Genomic DNA, 18,862 nt, shown 5'->3' on the forward strand with positions numbered 1-18,862 from the left:
TAAAAGCATTAGGGTAAAGTCTTAAAAAATGCTGGCATACTAAAGAAAATGAGATTCTGGAAGTGATGTCAGAAGGATGAAACAATGTCAGATGAGAAGAGATTTTAAAGAAGCAGAAAATATTAGACGGCGGAAATCCGAGGCAGAGCTTAGTAATTAAACAGTCGTGAAGTCTTCCGTAGCACGGTTATCATGGGTGTTAGCAGGAGATGTCTTTCTCAGCACTATTTTAATGCTGTAAAACACACCCAAAGCTCACACAAATGTCACACAATCATGCATCCTCTGCTGACCGCCCACACCCACAGTCTTTTGGAGAAAGGTATCTCCTCTCTCCACTGCTTCCTGATCCCAATACCGCTTTTTTGCAGAGGAAGGGTGTGTGTTGTTATGTGAGTGTTTCAGTGTGTTTGTGAAACTAAAGCTGTCACGTTGATGGCTGTATAATGATAACCTTGTTACAGAGGATGTGGGTTGTCAATGACGTGTTTTGCAAGAGGTTAAAAGACTGCATGCTTTTTGAAAACAATGAAAATTTGGAATTTCTCTTGTTAGCATAATAATAGCTAGTAATGCTAGATTTTCATACTATGCATGATCTTTGGTGGAAGTTTCACCCTCCACTCTGTGCTGTTTGTCTAAATATGCATGTACATGAACATGTGTGCGTATGCGCGTGTGTGTGCGTGTGTGTGTGTGTGTGTATGTGTGAGATAGCAGTTGTGAAACCCACATTATCGTGATATGCAGCAGCTGAATGTTTCGGGACCCTGACGTGTTTTCTTTGTCACTGAGTTGAACTTAATCAGCAAACATAATTTCTAGCATTTAGTCGTACTTTTTGATGTCATCTCAGCTTCACCCTATCTACGAGAGAGAGAGAGAGTGAGAGAAAGATCTTCATTTTCACCACCTCACCTGAAAACATTTCATATCGGTTTCATACGTTAACACGGCTGAACTAAACCACTGACTGGAATAGAGCTTTGTGAATGTCCGTTTACAGTAATCTGCTCCGGATGCTGCTGACTGTTGCCTCAGCCATAAAACTGCTGATATTTTATATTTTTCTTTATTGTCAAGAAATCCCATGAAAATAACAAGTATGGATGAAGCTTATTTCCCTATACCATAGAGCTATATTGTTGTTAATCATAATCATCAATGAGCCACACTGTTGAACTGGCTGACAGATGCCTGTTTTGAGGCAAGCCCACAGACACCATCCTGCTGCTGTAAATACTCGAGCACTTAAGCCACAGTAGATGATGGTCGGCACGCCCCCAGTTTGAAGAAAAAAGGGCAGGAGGAGCACTGGAGCTGTGAATGGGGACAGCAGAGAAAAAAGTAGTTTAGACACCTAAAAAAGAGGTTCACCTAAGATAATCTATGTCAGTGTTATATATTTAGAATATTTTTTACCTGACCTCAACCGTTGAACTTGTGCGTTCCGACGCTTAAGCGCAATAGTGCTGCGCACTGCCGCAGATCAGCTGTCCTGCTTGAAATGGACTACAGCATACAGGCACAGCGGAAAAAAGAAAATGAAGAATAAAGGGATGAAAATGTGCCCTTAACAAACTAGTGATTACTTTTACAGTAAACATTTTGTTTATTTAAATTCAGTGTACCAAACCTATGTAATTGTTGTTCTAAATAGATGTTCACACTCCTAAATATTTGGCAGAGTAAAGAAAACAATATAATCTTAAGGTCCTCACTATAAGAAGTACTACAAAGGTCAAGGAGGGAAGATAGTTTTGAAGTGTATTGGACAGTAGGTTTCGGTTGACTGGTGAATTATGAATGTGTTGATGTGGAGCTTTTTTAACATAGTTTAGACAACAGAAATTCTGAGAGAGTCTTAATTTTAGCATCTATTCTATGAGTAACTTGTAATGTGTACTGTATATGATACTAGCATTATCAAAGAGAGATGTAATTTGTTGACTCCAACTGTGTCAATGCTGAAAACGTCTCTCAAATACTGTACTGTCTGTTCACATGTCATTATTCTCTTTGTTTTCATGCCTCAGATGTAATTTTTGGATTTCTGTCTATTTCCCTCAGTGCTCAGAGACTCAGAAGCTCCTGAACATCGCCAAAGAGCTTCTCCACACTGAAGAGGCCTACGTCAAAAGACTCAACCTCCTCGACCAGGTAACCTTGTGCCTCCGTCTCTTTCTCTGCTGGCATGTTTGTGAGTGTGACAGTGTTTGGAGGCCTCTGGTCCACATTTCAATCTCCCAAGTGTGCCAGTGGTTTTAGTGATTGAGATCAGGGCTGAGCTGGATTAAAAACTGGCAGTGTGAGCCACTGGACAACAACCCCTTCCTCTATTGACTGGATTACTCTGAGCAGTGTAAGCACGATCATGTGAGAAACTAGTTGTGTGTGGGTGGGTGTTTTATATTTATACGTGCAGCATATATACAGCTTTGTCACCACAAACCTGATTGTGTGTGCGTGCACATGCGTGTGCGTGTGTGTGTGTGTGTGTGTGTGTGTGTGTGTTTCCACTGTATAAACTGTGTGTTGCAGTGCCATGCCCTCACAGTGACCTCTTCTTATCCTCTGGATTAAAGATATTGTTTTCTGACTCTTAACTAGTTTATAATTGGAAAGGTCTTTAAAAGAAACACTTTGGGCCCGATGATGCTGCCCAGATTTAGCTGCTTTAAGTCACTGATGGAGAATTCTGCACCATACAGTACATTATAAATAGCACCATAAACCAGAGGTGGGGGTAAGATTTTGAGTTTTATTTTACATTATTCACATTTACGAAAACTGTCTGCTTACACCTTCCTGCTGGTCTGCCGCGTCAGGTTGCCAGGTTTGCACGCAGTGCACTTAATCACGCAATCACCCGCCAGCTCAGGCGAAGTGCAGCAGGATTATCTGTCCTTGGGAGTGTCACTTAAGGTCCATTTTTTGTGATGCCCTATTGTGTACCCCCCTAATGTAGCACAGGTGGACTAGTAGACTATACTTTATATTTCACAATATGTTTTTTCAGCTTTTTGCTGGCGCTTGCTGCAGGAAACAATCAGCTGTTACACAAACCCCTGGGCAGTTTAGTGCTTATGTTCTGTTCTTTACCCTCTGTTTACTCTACTGGACTCTCACGCCACTTCGAAACGGACTGTGACAAGTCAGGTTGCGCTGCTCAAAAAGTTGAGAGTTTACAACATGATACCCCCATTCAAAATGAATGGGTGGACTTGGGTGACTCTAGTTCCTCACCTCTACAATAAAAAAGTACACAAACATAATATTATAGTAAAGGTGTAGGCAGCACTTCATCTGGTTCCTTCACTACTGACAAAGAATGTTACATCAAATTGTGGTGAAAGCAGTGAGCTAAACTAAAGATTGTTTTCTTTGATTAAAGAAAGGAAATAGTCAATAATGTTCATAACAGTTTCCAAAAGCACAACTTCAATTTCCTTGTTTGATCCCATAAATTGTCCAAAACCTAAAGATATTCAGTTTACTATAATTGAAAACAAATTAGAGCAGTAAGTATTCCCATTTGAGTATCTGGAACAAGTACATGTTTTATAGCTTTTGCTTTAAAATTATATAAACAATTACTTGATTCTCAAAATGTGGTCCTAATTTTCATCTCCTGTAAACTCTCTTCATTATGCTTCAAACCCTGATTTCCATCTTTTTTTACGAGTCATCCTGCAGACTGCTAAGTTTGGGTCTTTTGATTGACCATCTCTCATTTTTGGTAAAGGGGTTATTGTACATTTTCTTCAGACTAATTTCAGCCTCTCTTTGCGTTCACTCATGTTTGTGATGGGAATTTACTTGCGGTGCTTGACTGTTCTTCCTCTTTGTTCAGTTCATGTGGTTCAGAGATGCACAGCTGACCTATCGCAGAACAGATATGGTTTAGTTGCTACTGAGGGCAGAGAACCCTCACTGTTAACTTCCTGTTTTTTTGTCACGACACTTTCACACAACAATGGCTTCTATGGAAAAAAATAATGTCAATCCTTTGCTGTGACTGACGCAAAAGGTGATGGATGAAGCTATTTATCACAGGAGTTATTATGACACGTCATTATGTTTGATTACAAAGATTATCCTGAAAATTATAAGACTCATACTGCCAGGTTAGATTTTATTCCCAGCTGAAATTAACATATAATAGTCAAAGTCAAAGCCAGCTTTATTGTCAATTCTTTACATGAACAAGAAATACAAGGAATCGAAATTGCGTTTCTCACTATCCCACGCGTAGACTAGACAAGACAAAGACAAGACACAATTAGTAAAGTGGCAAAACACAAATGGTAAGTGACACAACATAAATAATCTAACTGCTATAGTAACAACAAAACAATACAATAGTAATAGCTATAATAGTACAGATACAATCCAATGAATTCAATTACTCGCTAACAATGCTGATAATCAATCATTTAAATGGGATCTCTCCTGATTTAATATTGCTCTTCCATTAAGTTGTGGCAGGAAATATTAGAAGCAAAAGTGGCTTAGATATCCCGACCTTTAATTCCTGTTATGGGTCAAGCTCCAAAAACCCTGAATACTACATGTCCCATAATGCAACTCATAGCACCTTTCAATATGCCTGGTAAACATCTCCAGTTTGTACAAAGCTGAGACAAAAAAAAGACCATTTATCAAGCAAAATTCCCCAACCTTTGTTGGTTCCAGCATCTTAAATTTAAGGGGTCGCTGTTGTGTATGTTGTTGTGAGTTAAATATCTTCCGGTTTTGGACTGTTAGTTCACACAAAACAAGCTCTAAGACATCACATAATTGCGATGAGCACTTTTAATAATTTTATGACATTTAAAGACTAAACAATTAAATGGAAGAAATAATCATTAGTTACGGCACTAACACATATTATCAGGGGTTTTGCTTACCATTAAGATGTACTCAAATGTATCGGCCAAGTTTCTATTTTATACTTAACACAAATGTCATAATTGCTCATGGGCAGTACAGTTTTAGATGGCTCTTGTCTAGCCGCTGAAGCTGGAAAAAGTTAGTACGCTTACGTGGATAAACAACAACATGAAAACTTCTCTGTCTATGTTTACATACCTGCTCCATGAATAGGGGCCAGATTTAGATGCTTTTGGAAACAGCCGCATGAGTGTTTGTATACATGTGTTTTTTCCCCCTCTGCAGGTATTTTGCACTAAGCTCACAGAGGCTGGAATCCCTCAGGACGTGATTACAGGGATCTTCTCCAACATCTCCTCCATCTACTGCTTCCACGACAAGTTCCTGCTGCCTGAGCTCAAGACACGCATTACTGGAGAATGGTGAGGAAACACCCGGTACTTCAATGGCTTTCCAAACAGCATCACTGTGATGGTTTGGTTCTCTTTGTGGTCAGTTAGGCAGTTGGTGTTGGCTGTTATAGTCAGACAGCTGGGCAGCAGAGGAGGGCATTATTGTCAGGGTTTTCAGTGGTGTCAGGTTGCTAGATTGTGTGTGGGTTTTTTTTCTTGGCAGAGTTGCATTTTCTGTCTTTTTTCCACAGTAAGCAGGACATTTACCCCCGTGTGTGTTATTGTGCCAACATCAGCCAACCTTGGTAGATAATGACTTCTCTAGAGGGCTATTTGGGGAAATCACCTGTCACGTAATGGTTCCCCTCACATTATTTTCTGGAACTCATTAAAATGTATTGGCTCAGATAGACTTAAAAACAGGTACACACAACCACACATCCAGTCAGAAAAGTGCACCTCACAAAGACAGACTAATCTCAAGAGCATTATTGGGGAATTACACAAATGAATCCTTCTTTTGAACTATTATGTTCATTTGTTTCTTACTTCTGAAGAATGACATCAGTGCTTCCTGTCTTGTATCTATGGTAATCTGACATTCGTCAAAATGTTAATTTGTGTTTGTGACATGTTAGGAGCAAAGATGTCGTTGAATCAGTGACACCAAGTCTTTTTTTTCCTCACAAGCTGCAACTTGTAGGATTTGCATCAATAAAACCTGACTACATAAACAAGTAATCTAATAAACTGGGACAGGCTGATTCATCGGTCAATAACGGCTTGTAAGACTTAATTGAGCGTTCCAAAATACTAGCTCTATGTTTCCTTAAAATTGACATGTTTAGCCTTTAAAAGATACAGTGAGTAAAAATGGCAATACTACTAAAATAATTACTTTGGGACACATTAGTTTGCATGTGAAGCTACCTGAAAGTAAGTATGCTACAACAAAAACAAAAATGATGATTGTACTAGTGCTGGGGAGTATACCGGTTTGAATTTTCAGTATGATATGTAATTTGTGACACTAATATTTGTGCATTTACAAAATTACATTTGTATTTTATGCTCTCCTGACAGTAGAATAAACCCAGTCATGAAAAAAAAAAAAATACTGTGATATACCATGAATCTGCCAGAATCTTCAAAAATAGTGTAACACAAATATTTGGTCATCGCCCAGCACTAGACATACTTGAATTCTCTTTCTTTTATTAAATAGAAGTGTGTTTTCTGATCAGCTCCAGAATAAAATATCATATATGAAATAAAATAAAAGGAAGATCTTGAATTTTGAGGTCACCTTGGACCTGTTTGTTTGTTTGTTGTGTTTGATGTAGGGACTCCAACCCTCGTATTGGAGACATCCTCCAGAAACTGGCTCCATTCATGAAGATGTATGGAGAATATGTGAAGAACTTTGACCGAGCCATGGACTTGGTCAACACCTGGACACAGCGGTCTTCACAGTTCAAGAGTGTTGTCCAGAATATACAGGTTGGTGTCTGTGTTTGTCAGACTTATCTCCTAATCGGATACCTCCTCCGCTGTTTGTCCATTAATTAACAGTATAGTTCACATTAAAGCTTTTTTGGTCCATTTTTCCATTTGCTGAATGTATAGAAACAGATCTAGTCATGAGCATTTAATGCTTGTTTATTACTATTATTGTCTGACACATAACTGGTTTTAGAAGCAGATTTTTTTTTTGGTTGCTTACTAAACTAATTGAGAGGATTTCAGTGGATGTATGTCCTCTCATAGATACAAAACATGTTTTCTTTGTGTTGTATTTGAATAAACAGAAACAGGATGTGTGTGGGAACCTGACGTTGCAGCACCACATGCTGGAGCCGGTCCAAAGGATTCCTCGCTACGAGCTGCTGCTCAAAGACTACCTGAAGAAGCTGCCCGATGACGCTCTGGACCGAAAAGACGCAGAGAGTGAGACATTTGACCCACTGTTTTCACTGCTCAGTCACGAATGATCAACTGCAGGTTGCAGATAAATCTTCCAGTTACAGTTTTCTGTCTTCCTGTTTTACCAGTGCAACACCTTTGCCATTCATCAAGTTAAACTTTCACATGTAATTGTTTTGATCGCAGAGAAGTGTACGTGCATGTAGATTTTTGGCAGTTTGATGCACTTTAGCACAGGCATACAAACTGACCGTAATTAATCAATTCCTCCAGCCTAAGATACATCTTGTTTTACAAGTAGAACACCATCTCTGTTAAACTGAATAGAAGAATAAAGAATTGTTAGACAACATTGTCCTCAATATGATAAATAGAAAATGTCTGAACTTGGTGGACTAGAGTGCTGCCATTCAGTTGAAAGAGATGCAATAATCAGAGGTGGCGTGAACACAAAAAGGTCAATGAAAAGGCCTGAAGGGAGGTGAAGCGACGCAGATTCACATTCCAGAAAGCACAGGTGAAGCAAAGACATGTCTATTCGAGTTGATAATGCACAAATGAACATCCGCGGTTATCCTGACTTATGTGGCTCCATGACTGTGGAGGAGAAGGGGTAGAATAAAGTGGGTTTGGAGGAAAAAGATTGAAACTTGAGCGCCTGGTATTAAGCTTTTAAAGGCTGCCTGAGATGACTTACAGAGTCTATATTGGTTTTCACTTTTCTCTGACTGATAGTGAAGGTTTGTGTCTGACTCCAGGGGCCAGAGGGAGCTCAAAATTCACTTCACCTCGTTGTATGTAAACACATATTTCTTCCCCCAGTACAGAGAAGCTAAGCAATGTACTGCTATGGTCGAGGGCAGCGGCAAAACGTATTTTCGCCACCGAGAAAAAGGCCCACATAAAGTGTACACTATATTTATATTTTCACAGCTTTACTTTGCTGCCCCACAGCTCTTTCCTTTGGCACTACATTTTCTCAACTGTAGAACTTACATATTCCTACTATGGATAGCGTTGCAGAAAATTTGTATTGTTGGAAAAAAATTAACATCAAAAATCAGTGTGATGAGAAAATAAAATTAGCCGTTCATCTGTTGTGTGTAACTTCAGTAAGGCTAGGCTAACAGGATAATCAAATATATTATGTAGACAATGGCAGGGCATTAAGCAGCCACAGTGCCTCTTGTTACACAGTTGTTAGTATGACACTCTTTGTGTAGTTTCATCTACTGCCTGGTCGAGACAGATTACACACTTCACGTTAGTGCGTCACCCTTTGTGCCCAACATTTCCATTTTACATGATCTGATGTCCTCCCGTATGCGTGTTTCCTTTTACCTAAGAATTAATTTCACTCGACTGTGTTGTTTGGAGTCTGTGGAGGGGTTTTTCTCTTATCCACTCCAGTTGAAAAGCAGTTCATCACCGTTGTTTTGGCCTTATTTCCCCCCGGCTGTGTGTCTCTTCTGTTTATGTAGGCCGTGATTAAGATGGCTGACTCAGGTGCTCCCATGGCTAAAAGCCAGCCTAATGCATGCCGTGTATTTAATGTTAAGACCTTGCACGTTAAGCCTTTGATCCTGTTACATTTATATGATAGCTATTATGACATTTTCTCATTTTCAGTTATCACCAAACATATTAGGGATGTGCGTCAAAGAGACAGAAAGAGGGTGAATTAAATCTGCAGTTTGATTCAGTTTTACACAAATATGATCTTGATCTATGCTAACATCTGTATATGTGAATGCTTATTACAGAGGCACTGGAGCTAATCTCTACTGCAGCTAATCATTCCAATGCAGCAATCAGGAAAATGGTAAGACTTTGACTCAACACTATACTTCACTGTTTTCTTCTTTTTATTGTCATCTTTCAACACCCTTTCATTGAGCTTTATAAAAAAAACAGCTAATGTGTTACTCAATTGCTGACGCTGTGCTGTCAGTCAGCAACATTGCAAGTGTTCGTCTGATGGAGTCAACATGTTGAATTAGTTCAGACAGGAAGTTGCTGTTTCCTGCCTCAAGTTTCACAGCTTGCGGAAGCCCGACTGACTTTTTAACACTCATCCTCTTCATCTCTTTCCTCTGTCTGGCCATTTTACTCATATTTCTCACATCCTTTAAAAGAACTCAAGCAGACAAATGTGCTTATGAATCAATAAGGACATATAATACCTGCTTTCCTGCCTTCCTGGAAAATGAATGAGACCTGATAGCAAAATAACCCCCTCTAGTGGAATTTGGCTTAGAGCTCCATCTGTTTTCTCCCCCTCAAATGTCTTTTCTGATTCTGCTCTTCTCACCCTGCTGTTGCTTTATGTTTTTCAGGAGAAGATGCACAAGCTGCTGGAGGTTTACGAGAGACTCGGCGGAGAGGAGGACATAGTTAACCCAGCCAATGAGCTCATCAAAGAAGGACATATCAAGAAGATGTCAGCCAAAAACGGAACGGCACAAGACCGATACCTCTATTTGGTGAGAGGACTGAACTGTTCAATTTGACAATTATCAGATATCTGAAGGATTTTTGTGTAAGTGGGGTTTTGTATATGTGTGCTGCTCATTAACTACATCATCTGTCTCTGATTTAGTTCAACAATATGGTGCTATACTGCGTGCCTAAACTCCGACTGATGGGACAGAAGTTCAGTGTCCGAGAGAGAATCGACATCGCCGGCATGGAGGTGCAGTTCTGCTTTCTCATTCTGTTAGATGTCTCTCCTCTTCACCTCTTGCCTTTTATTTATCATGGAGGCTTCAATTCCAATTTCCTCTGTTTTCTGACCTCAGGTGCAGGAGAATGTGAAGCAGAACCTTCCTCACACGTTTGCCATCATCGGTAAACAGCGTTCGCTGGAGCTGCAAGCAAGGTAAAGACAACTGAAAGACTCTGAAGTGAAATATTAAAATGTCCTGTTGATGCAGTTAACTCATATGGAACCCCCAAAGTCTTCATTACTTTCTCAGAAGTCTGTTAGGTAGCATGTCCTGCAAGCGGAACAACTGCTACTGTACCACATATAGTTAGCTCCTGTTAGCTGTTACCAACTAGCTGCTGCTGTTAATGGACAAACACTAACTAATCTTTCTTGACAAGACTTTAAAAAGTTGCATGTGCTACCTGCCAAGCCAGCAAACTAAGCTGGTTTGAATTATGACTATTTATTTCGTAATGTCTGCTAGCACTATTTAAGGTTAATATTTTGAGTAGTCCAAACCATTTCATTCTGAAACTTTTTTTTGTCAAGATAAAGTAATCTCATGATCTATTATTTGCTTTACAGGACAGCTGAGGAGAAGGAAGATTGGATTCAGGCAAGGATCACAGACATGCACGCATAGATAGTGCCCTTCACGCATGCACATATTCAGCAATGCGGGCCTGGGCTTTTGGTAGTTCTGCTTTATTAGAGAACGGAATTAGAAGAGATTTCGTCCCAAGGCTCATTTAGTTTGTTTGTGAATTATATTCTCTAATAAGGCCGGTCATTATTGCTCATTTAGCCCACTGTAGCAGAGTAAAGCTGATTAAAACATTTTACAGGCTGGAAGAGGGGGCAGGCGTATTACAGAGGAGGTTTTTGGAGTTTGTTTCTAGTCTGTGTAAGCATGAAAGGGGGGAAATGAATAGGGGGAGCATTCAGAAAAGTTATGTGCAGTGGAATGTAAACATAAAAAGATTTTGGCGAGAGAAGAAAAGGCACTTACGCACTACTTGTGGGGCAGGTCTCTACGTACTCTGATACTGACTGATGCTGCAGCAGTGGGACCATGATGCTTTTGGAGCTATGATGTCATTGATGTTGTCACTCATTTGCTGTGTGGTCAGGCCAGACAGCACGCCACACACACTGCCTTTATTCCCCAATCAAGCAGGAAAAGAATAGTCTGCTTTCTTTATCTTCACTCTTTCACCTTAGTCACTCTAATGATTTTAAGCTAAGTATCAGTCTATGTAGGATACATAACATAGGGTCAGAAACTTTGACATCAGTAATTCTGCAGTTTGCTATATTTAGTCAGCCCCGCATGTACAGGTATGAAGTGAATAAATGCATTTAAATGTGATGTATCTGATGAATAATCCATCCCTTCCATTGTTTTTTTTCCTTCCTATTTTTCCATCCATCCGTCCTCCTCTGTCTTCTTAATCTCTTCTGACTCTCAGGTGATCCTGGCCACTATCGAACGGCACAAACAGAACAGCGAAACATTCAATAAAGCTTACAACAGCTCCTTCTCCCGGGAAGATGACCACCCCCCTGAGTCACCGGTCAGTCTCACTCTCCCCTAATCAATCAGTGCATTGATCAGTCAATTAGTGGCTCATCTTGTGCAATGAATCACGAGAGGCTAGTGGTACACCAAACAAGTTTGTCATAGTCTGGTCTTTGTCCGCCTGAACAGCTCTCCCATCTATGGATGTTGTAGTATCATACACACAAAACACACACATAAAGAAGCTCTTTCTCTCCATCCCTGACAGTTGCACATGCAGCGTCTGTGAGTCTCCTCTCCCAGAACTCTCTCATGACCTAATAGGGAAAGCCCAAGTCGAAGTGTATACAAAACTCTTATGGATCTGCTCTGACCCACTTTGAGCCGGCAGGAGCTGGACACTGGCCAAACATAACGTGACACGAGCCAGAGCACTTGATTCAGAAGGTCTAGACTGACACCTAGTGGTAGAGATGTCTGACTTCAGGCAGAAGCTGCTGGTGCTCAATGTTTTGTTTTTACTACTCCTCAGGGTCCCTGGTGCAACACATCCATCGATTCAGACGGTGAAAGACTGCATGAAAGGGTAAAATAGTGTGCTTGAAACTGTAATAATGCATCTGTCGTTTTGTTCGAGTAACATTATATTTAATAAAAATAGAACATTTGAGTAAATAAACGGCCTTTTTGTCCCCATTGACCAGCCTGCTGCAAATGGCCAAAAGGCTACCATATTATCTGTATAAAAAGGAGAACAATTTCATTCCTCATCTCACAATGCATTTATAGTAATCTGACAGCCTCACTGTGCTGCTATAAACACCTTCATCTCACCTCCATTTTAGTTGTCTTGAACAAAGGGATAGTGTGTCTGTGTGTGTGTCAGTCTGTCTGTGTCTTTGTTAATACAAAGGGCAAATGGAAGACAGGCAGCCAGACAAACAAAGAATGAAGCAAGACGAGCCCTCAGACATTCCTTCAGCTGTGCTGAAACTGAACAGACTGAAGACCTTGACACATGACTCCTGTGTTTTTTATATTTTCCAGAAGAGTTCCAGGAAAAAGGAGAAAGAGAAGCAAACGTGTAAAGGCTGCAATGAGAGCTTCAATTTTACCAAGCGCAAACACCACTGCAAGTCTTGTGGAGCGGTGAGTACAGATGAGACAAAAAGACACTTGGGAATTGTTTGGCAGGATGTAGAAATGAAAGGGTGAGAGAGAGAGAGAGAGAGAAGTCAGGGGACAAGTGGAAAATTGCTTTCGGACAATTTACCATTAGCAACTGAGCCGTTTCTCAATGCTGTCTCTTTTCCTCCCTCTGTCCTTCTGCAGGCCATCTGTGCAAAGTGTTCAAAGACCTTGGACAACAAAACGAGCCGAGTGTGCCCAGAGTGTTTCGAAGCCAGCCTCAGCCTGGAGACTCTAGGCATTAGTGACCAGAAAAGGAAAGCTGCGCCTGAGGTGAGGCAAACAAGAACACACACACACACACACACACACACACACACACACACACACACACACACACACACACACACACACACACACAATACACACACACACACACACACACAGGAAGACATTTATCAGCACGTGTATAATAGTTTATTTTTTCTGCATCGATTCATGCTAGTCCAATGAGATCCATATCTCCCAGTATACCAACAGTCAATGTCATCTAGGGTTCAGCAGCCAGACTGCACTGCTGGCAAAAAAGGAGAAAGGGGAAAGGATTGAAATAACTGCACAAACACACAAGACACATGCAGTCCATGTGCATTTATGAATCAACACAGATTCGCATTGAAAAGTGAACTAATCCCTCTTTTCTGACTAATATCATAATGATATCTCAGCTTATTAAGGACCAGTCAGTCTGTCTGTCTGTCTGGGAGGTTGTGGATGGATGTACAGTCTGCTCTGGTTATACTCTGACAAGGATACTATTCATATACATTATGAAATTAGGGCCCTGGCGGTACATTCAGGCTGCTGTCTTGGCAGCAAGATCCTCAAATATGATCATCTGCAGTAAGATTAGTCACCACATGGGGGAGCTGCAGAACCATAAAAGGATTAAACAAAGAGCAGCAGTAGCTTGAACACCTGTCCATATACAAATCTGACTGTGTCCTACATTTTTGTTACGTAATGGTGAACATCGGAAGATCTGCCCTTTCAGTTGCTCATCAAGTTGAAATCCTTCAAAGTTTGATTCAGATGGATTTCAATAACAAGCTGATTTAAATCAATACAAATAAACAATATTTTAAAGCACCTTTCTAAACAGGGTTACAAAGTGCTGGCCGCCTTTTTATATATATTCCCATACTATCATATCTTTTCAGAGACAGACCTCTTTAACAGGGGAGAACTGCCTCCTAAGTGGCCACCTTCAAGTGCAAGAGAAAGGGAAGAGCTGGTCCAAGATGTGGGTGGCCGTCACCAAGGCTGAGCCACTGGTGCTGTACTTGCAGAGCAGTGGACAGGTAAGAGTTCAAAACACACACATCTGGAGATAGGATGATGATCCAGCTGTCAATTACAAAGTACCCAACCTTTGAATCAAATTTAGGGGATTATATCCAGGTATTTATATCCTACCCTTTATTTATTGTACTCACAGTAGTCATAATTTACAATGCATAGATTATATAACAAGTTCAGCCACATGGCCACATGAACAATGTGCCTCAGTCATCCCTTGTATATCCGCTGATCCTCATGCTACTCCCGTCTGGCCTTTCTATATGTCCTGTCTGCTTCCCCCTTTGCAGCAGGACATCTGTACAGTGTAGCGCCCGGGCACATCAGTGAGCATGTGTAAGTCCTGCCTGTGCCAGTTGTCTGTGCTCTGTAGATTTGGGCCAGAAGGATTTGGTTGTCCTGAGTCTGACCTCAGGTATTTCTGCTGCTGTAGGAGACACTGTGTGACTAGGTTTTAGTTTGCAATGACCAGATGAAGCAACTCTTTGGATTTAATGTTCCGTTCCTTGAAATCTTGGCTCTATATGAAGCAATAAACCTGCTCAGAACATCCTAAGGGGATGCATATAATGAGCGGTTTACATGATTGTGCAAAGATTCCCAAAGCAATCATGTTTGGAAAGCTTTTTGCTAAGGACTGTGATCCTCTGTCATTCATAGTGGATGGCACAGAAGGGAAGTCAGCCTGTCAAAGCCTCCCCCGGTTTCATTTCCAAGACTAATATCCCAATCCCGCCGCAGAAAGCTGCCATTCCAAAGATTAGGATTAATGGGAGTTGGATGAGCATTTCCTGATTATACAGAAAGAAACAGGGGGAAGGGAGAGAGGGGGCAGGGTTTACTATATGTGCCTGGTGGACCATATTGGTGGAATATATTCTCATGCATCTAAAGAAATTAGCTGTCCCTTGCTGTATTTATAGTGAGTTTCCTCTTTATTCAAGAGAAATGCAATTTTATAGGTCCCATATTGTAAGAGGAGATTTTCATGTCTTTTTCAATTATAAAGCAGGTGGATGCGCTGTATAAATACTGCGAAGCAAAACTCTCAATCCACACTGTCAGAAACTGTGCCTTTAAAGGAACCGTCAGGACCTCTGTACAGTTGTGATGTCAGTACTGTACTATATATAGGTAGAAAGTGCCGCTATAGTGGCGTTACAGTCATTCCCCTGTACAATGACAGTGCATAGACGCTGAGAGCACAGATGCGGAAGATCCAGAAATGCAGACTAATCAGAGCATACTGGGCTTTTTCGGGAGGAGGGCTTAAAGAGACAGACTCTAAAATGGAACGTTTCAGACAGAGGATGAATACAGGTTTATTAGGACAGTTTGACATAATGTGTTATTTGAACATTAAAGCATGTTGGCACGTTTTAGTAGAAACCAAAAATACAAGTTTGAACCTGAAATGATCATGATACGGGACTAGATTCTTTTCTGATTGACTGATTTGCTAATTTTTATTCTCTTTGTCTTTCTGTAATGCATTTTAATTTATGACATGTTGTGCTGTGAAGCACTTTGAGTCTGCCTTGTGTATGAAAAGTGCTATACAAATAAAGTTTCCTTGCCTTGCCTAATGTAGGATTCCAAGGGGGCACGGGTGGTGCCTCTCCCTGGGTTCGAAGTGAGCATGGTCCCGCCATCAGGAGGCGAGAAGTCTGAGATCAAACACGCGTTCCGGCTCAGTCACACCCAGCAAACTTTGCTCTTAAGTGCCCAAGATGCAGAACTTCAGGCCAAGTGGGTGGACGTCCTCTCCAAAGCTGCCCGCAGAGAAACGACCACAGATGCATCAACGAGCCTGACTGAACACAGGAAGAGCCAGTAGCGGCCATGTTGGAGACACAGGACTCACCCCCCCTTCCTCCTTCTCCTGTGTATAGAGCACACATTACTTGAATTCACTTTACCTTGGCACTTTTTGTCTCAACCCCCCGCCCACATGAAAGGACCACTCAATCCTTCCTATGCCACTTCAGTCTTCTCCCCATGACCGCACAGCTACGTCTTCTTCTCTCGTTATCATCCTGTCTCTCTCAAACTGAAAAAAACAAGAAGGACTATGTAACAAGCCACCAACACCACTGTATGTATGTGCGGTCAGGATATTTTAGTGTTTTCAAACGCCACAGAGGACTACATGTGTTATTTGTAATATAGCTGAAGAACCTGTATGAGGGTTTTTTTTTTAAAGATGAAGTTTCTTGTACATTATGCGACTGTGTTGTGAAGCATTAAAGCTTATGTGTCTGTCTTTCCATTTGTGTGAAAGTATGTACAGTATGTGTGTGTTGGAGTGTGAGTACCCTGTGTTTATTAAGTATTGAATGTTAGTGTAAGAAACCTGCGCCACCTCTCTGTTCTCTTCCCTCCTGCTGGGGACATGGTGGCAGTTCAGTGGGTATTGTACAGTATGTATACTATAGTGCGATGTAAGGAAAAAAAAGACATTTTAACTTAAAAAGACACAGAAATGTGTACGCTTGTGGCTGGCCACCTGATGCTCCCACTGTCAGCTCCCATCTTTCGAAACCCACTCTTCATATTTCTCATCTATATAAGTAATAACTCCAAACATTGTCATTGAACTCTGAAACCTCTTATCGAAGTCTGATCCACCACATTTCCTCTCCACGTCCAGATGATAGTACATAGCCAGAATGGGATCAAGTGACCTCAATCCTGACCTTGTGCTGTAAGTTCAGTCCCTCAGTATCTACACTTGTACACGTGCTAAATAAATCATTCCCATATACTTCTCTCACTTTCTTAGCATAGCAACCGTCTGCCTGCTTATCTCCCTTTGGTGATGTGATGGAAACCAAGTACTGTACTGTAAAACTGTTAATTCTGCCTTGCCCCCTATACCCTGTTCCTATCAGCCAGCAGCCTTTAAGCAAAAGTAGCAAAAACAACTTGTCATTGGATCTCTTTTTGCATGTAAACTCACTCATATTTATGTACCGTGCTCTGAAATCTTGCCCCTGTTCCTCTTTTAATGCTCCAGAATTCATTCTTGTTGTGCTGTAAGTGAGCAGCAGTGAGTGTTTTAAACATGGATTGTGCACAGTTGAAAAGCAGTAAAGCATATCATCAATAAACAGACGTGATTCATTCAGTACCACGCTGTCTAACAAGATCTTCACGTGTCATGAGTTACTGCCTGCAAATATATTTCTTTCTTTTTATGAAGCATACAAAAGCACACTCTGCATATATTGTACTTTCTCCAAGAGTAAGACCTTTAACAAAAAGATGTAATCCACTCGTTCACACGAAACGGCATACAGCATGAAATAATGCCAGCAGGTATTTGGTTTAATATGCTGATGAGATGTAAGAGGATTAATGACCATGTGGTGTACTGTCTGTCTGCACACGTACGTGTCATCTAGGGTTACTATACTGTAGTTTGCAGTTCCTTTTAATGTTCCCAGGGTCCTATGTTCCCCAGTTTATTTCAAACTATTTTATGTTCTCAGCAATGTTGTTTCCCTAAATCTTCAATGTATATTTATCTTAGTCAATATGATTTAATCACCCAGAGCTTATAGCTACTGATGTTATATTGTACTTCTCAATACGCCCCTTCAATTTTTGGGCAAGACAGTTTTCTTGACTCTAGACAGTTTGTCCACAGTGGCTTAACAGATATTTTACCATTCAAACTGCATTTGAAACCAATTCACCTCCCTTCATTATTTATTTTGCAATTTGCAAAGAGAGTCCTTCAGCAATTATTTACAATGTTAGTTTATAAATGAGAGACACACGTGCCCTTGAAACATACAACTAGTTGTGCATACATGCTTATATTTGCTAAAGCAATAACCACAATTAATAATTAATCCTGAGGGGGACATGAATATGTGTGCCACATTGGACCAATTCATATTCCAGTCTGGACCAACAGGCAGATATTTCCTTCCCTGGAGCAACTAGCACCGATGATTATTATTTAGATTTAATTTTTTGTTTAGATTTCAGGCTTTTCCATCTGCACGTTTAATGTTTTTCATTCTCAGTTCTTGTCAGCTGCTCTGGCTCAGTGCTTTTCCTGGCTAGTATGTGTGTTGTGATTTTGATATTGAAACTGCTGGACAATATAGATCTATAGCAAAAGTGGGACAGGACACTGTGGCTTTTAAAAAAAGAAATAAAAAACACTCTTTTCCTGTAGTGTGCAGCATTATAGCCAGTCACCATGAGAACAGCACTGAAACTTCATGTACTGTGGTGACTTATGACAAGCCTCCCAACATTGAAAGCACTACGGACAGATCACTTCACAGTTATCTCATCACTGCTTTTTCTATCTGATATCACATAATTCCAAATTTGCGTACACTATATCTCCTGCTTGTGATCAGTATCATAGTAATAAATGTGCTAAATATTAATTAACACAGGTTTTGGTTTATGCTGGTGATCTCGCAGCATCTCTGTGATCTGGGTGTGTGTGTGTGTGTGTGTGTGTGTGTGTGTGTGTGTGTGTGTGTGTGTGTGTGTGTGTGTGTGTGTGTGTGTGTGTGTGTGTGTGTGTGTGTGTGTGCGTGTTTTCAAGTACAGTATGCATGGTGTATAGTGTTTGATACTTTATACTAATTTATTCTCAGCCCTCAAAAGACAGAACAATGTAAAACTGAGAAGGGAAACATAAATTATAGGAAGATCTGATTTACTGAAAGGGTTGGGTACTTGAATTATGGCTGATTTCAACTCTTAAATATGTGTATAAAAGTATGCAGGGAAAGGGTGTATAAAAGCTCTTGCAGCTGCCCTGAGTCCATTTTTCTACATCTTGATTTAATTCCGTTTCATCCTCCCTCCCTCTGTTTTGTCTCCACTTTGTCGTCATCATGCTTGTTTTTGCAGTTCTTGTGGACATAATCTTATCGTTGTACATTTACAGAAAAAAAGGGTGGATGACGG

The 18,862-nt window shown here is 40.6% G+C and overlaps 1 protein-coding gene across 1 annotated transcript in view; it reads left to right on the forward strand.

The window, feature by feature from the left end:
* fgd (faciogenital dysplasia) overlaps positions 1 to 16,991 on the forward strand; it is a 54,014-nt gene extending 37,023 nt beyond the window's left edge. Inside the window, exons 5-19 of the mRNA XM_083919572.1 lie at positions 2,071 to 2,160; positions 5,179 to 5,315; positions 6,629 to 6,785; positions 7,094 to 7,232; positions 8,972 to 9,030; positions 9,545 to 9,691; positions 9,808 to 9,900; positions 10,007 to 10,086; positions 10,501 to 10,531; positions 11,385 to 11,489; positions 11,967 to 12,020; positions 12,482 to 12,583; positions 12,767 to 12,895; positions 13,783 to 13,923; positions 15,513 to 16,991. Of these exons, the coding sequence (XP_083775698.1) occupies positions 2,071 to 2,160; positions 5,179 to 5,315; positions 6,629 to 6,785; positions 7,094 to 7,232; positions 8,972 to 9,030; positions 9,545 to 9,691; positions 9,808 to 9,900; positions 10,007 to 10,086; positions 10,501 to 10,531; positions 11,385 to 11,489; positions 11,967 to 12,020; positions 12,482 to 12,583; positions 12,767 to 12,895; positions 13,783 to 13,923; positions 15,513 to 15,758 (1,710 nt within the window). The 3' untranslated portion in view covers positions 15,759 to 16,991. The remainder of the gene's footprint in view (positions 1 to 2,070; positions 2,161 to 5,178; positions 5,316 to 6,628; positions 6,786 to 7,093; positions 7,233 to 8,971; positions 9,031 to 9,544; positions 9,692 to 9,807; positions 9,901 to 10,006; positions 10,087 to 10,500; positions 10,532 to 11,384; positions 11,490 to 11,966; positions 12,021 to 12,481; positions 12,584 to 12,766; positions 12,896 to 13,782; positions 13,924 to 15,512) is intronic.
* The last annotated feature ends 1,871 nt before the right edge of the window (positions 16,992 to 18,862 follow it).

This window comes from Echiichthys vipera, assembly GCF_963691815.1.
Source record: "Echiichthys vipera genome assembly, chromosome: 9".
Taxonomy (NCBI): Eukaryota; Metazoa; Chordata; class Actinopteri; order Perciformes; family Trachinidae; genus Echiichthys; species Echiichthys vipera.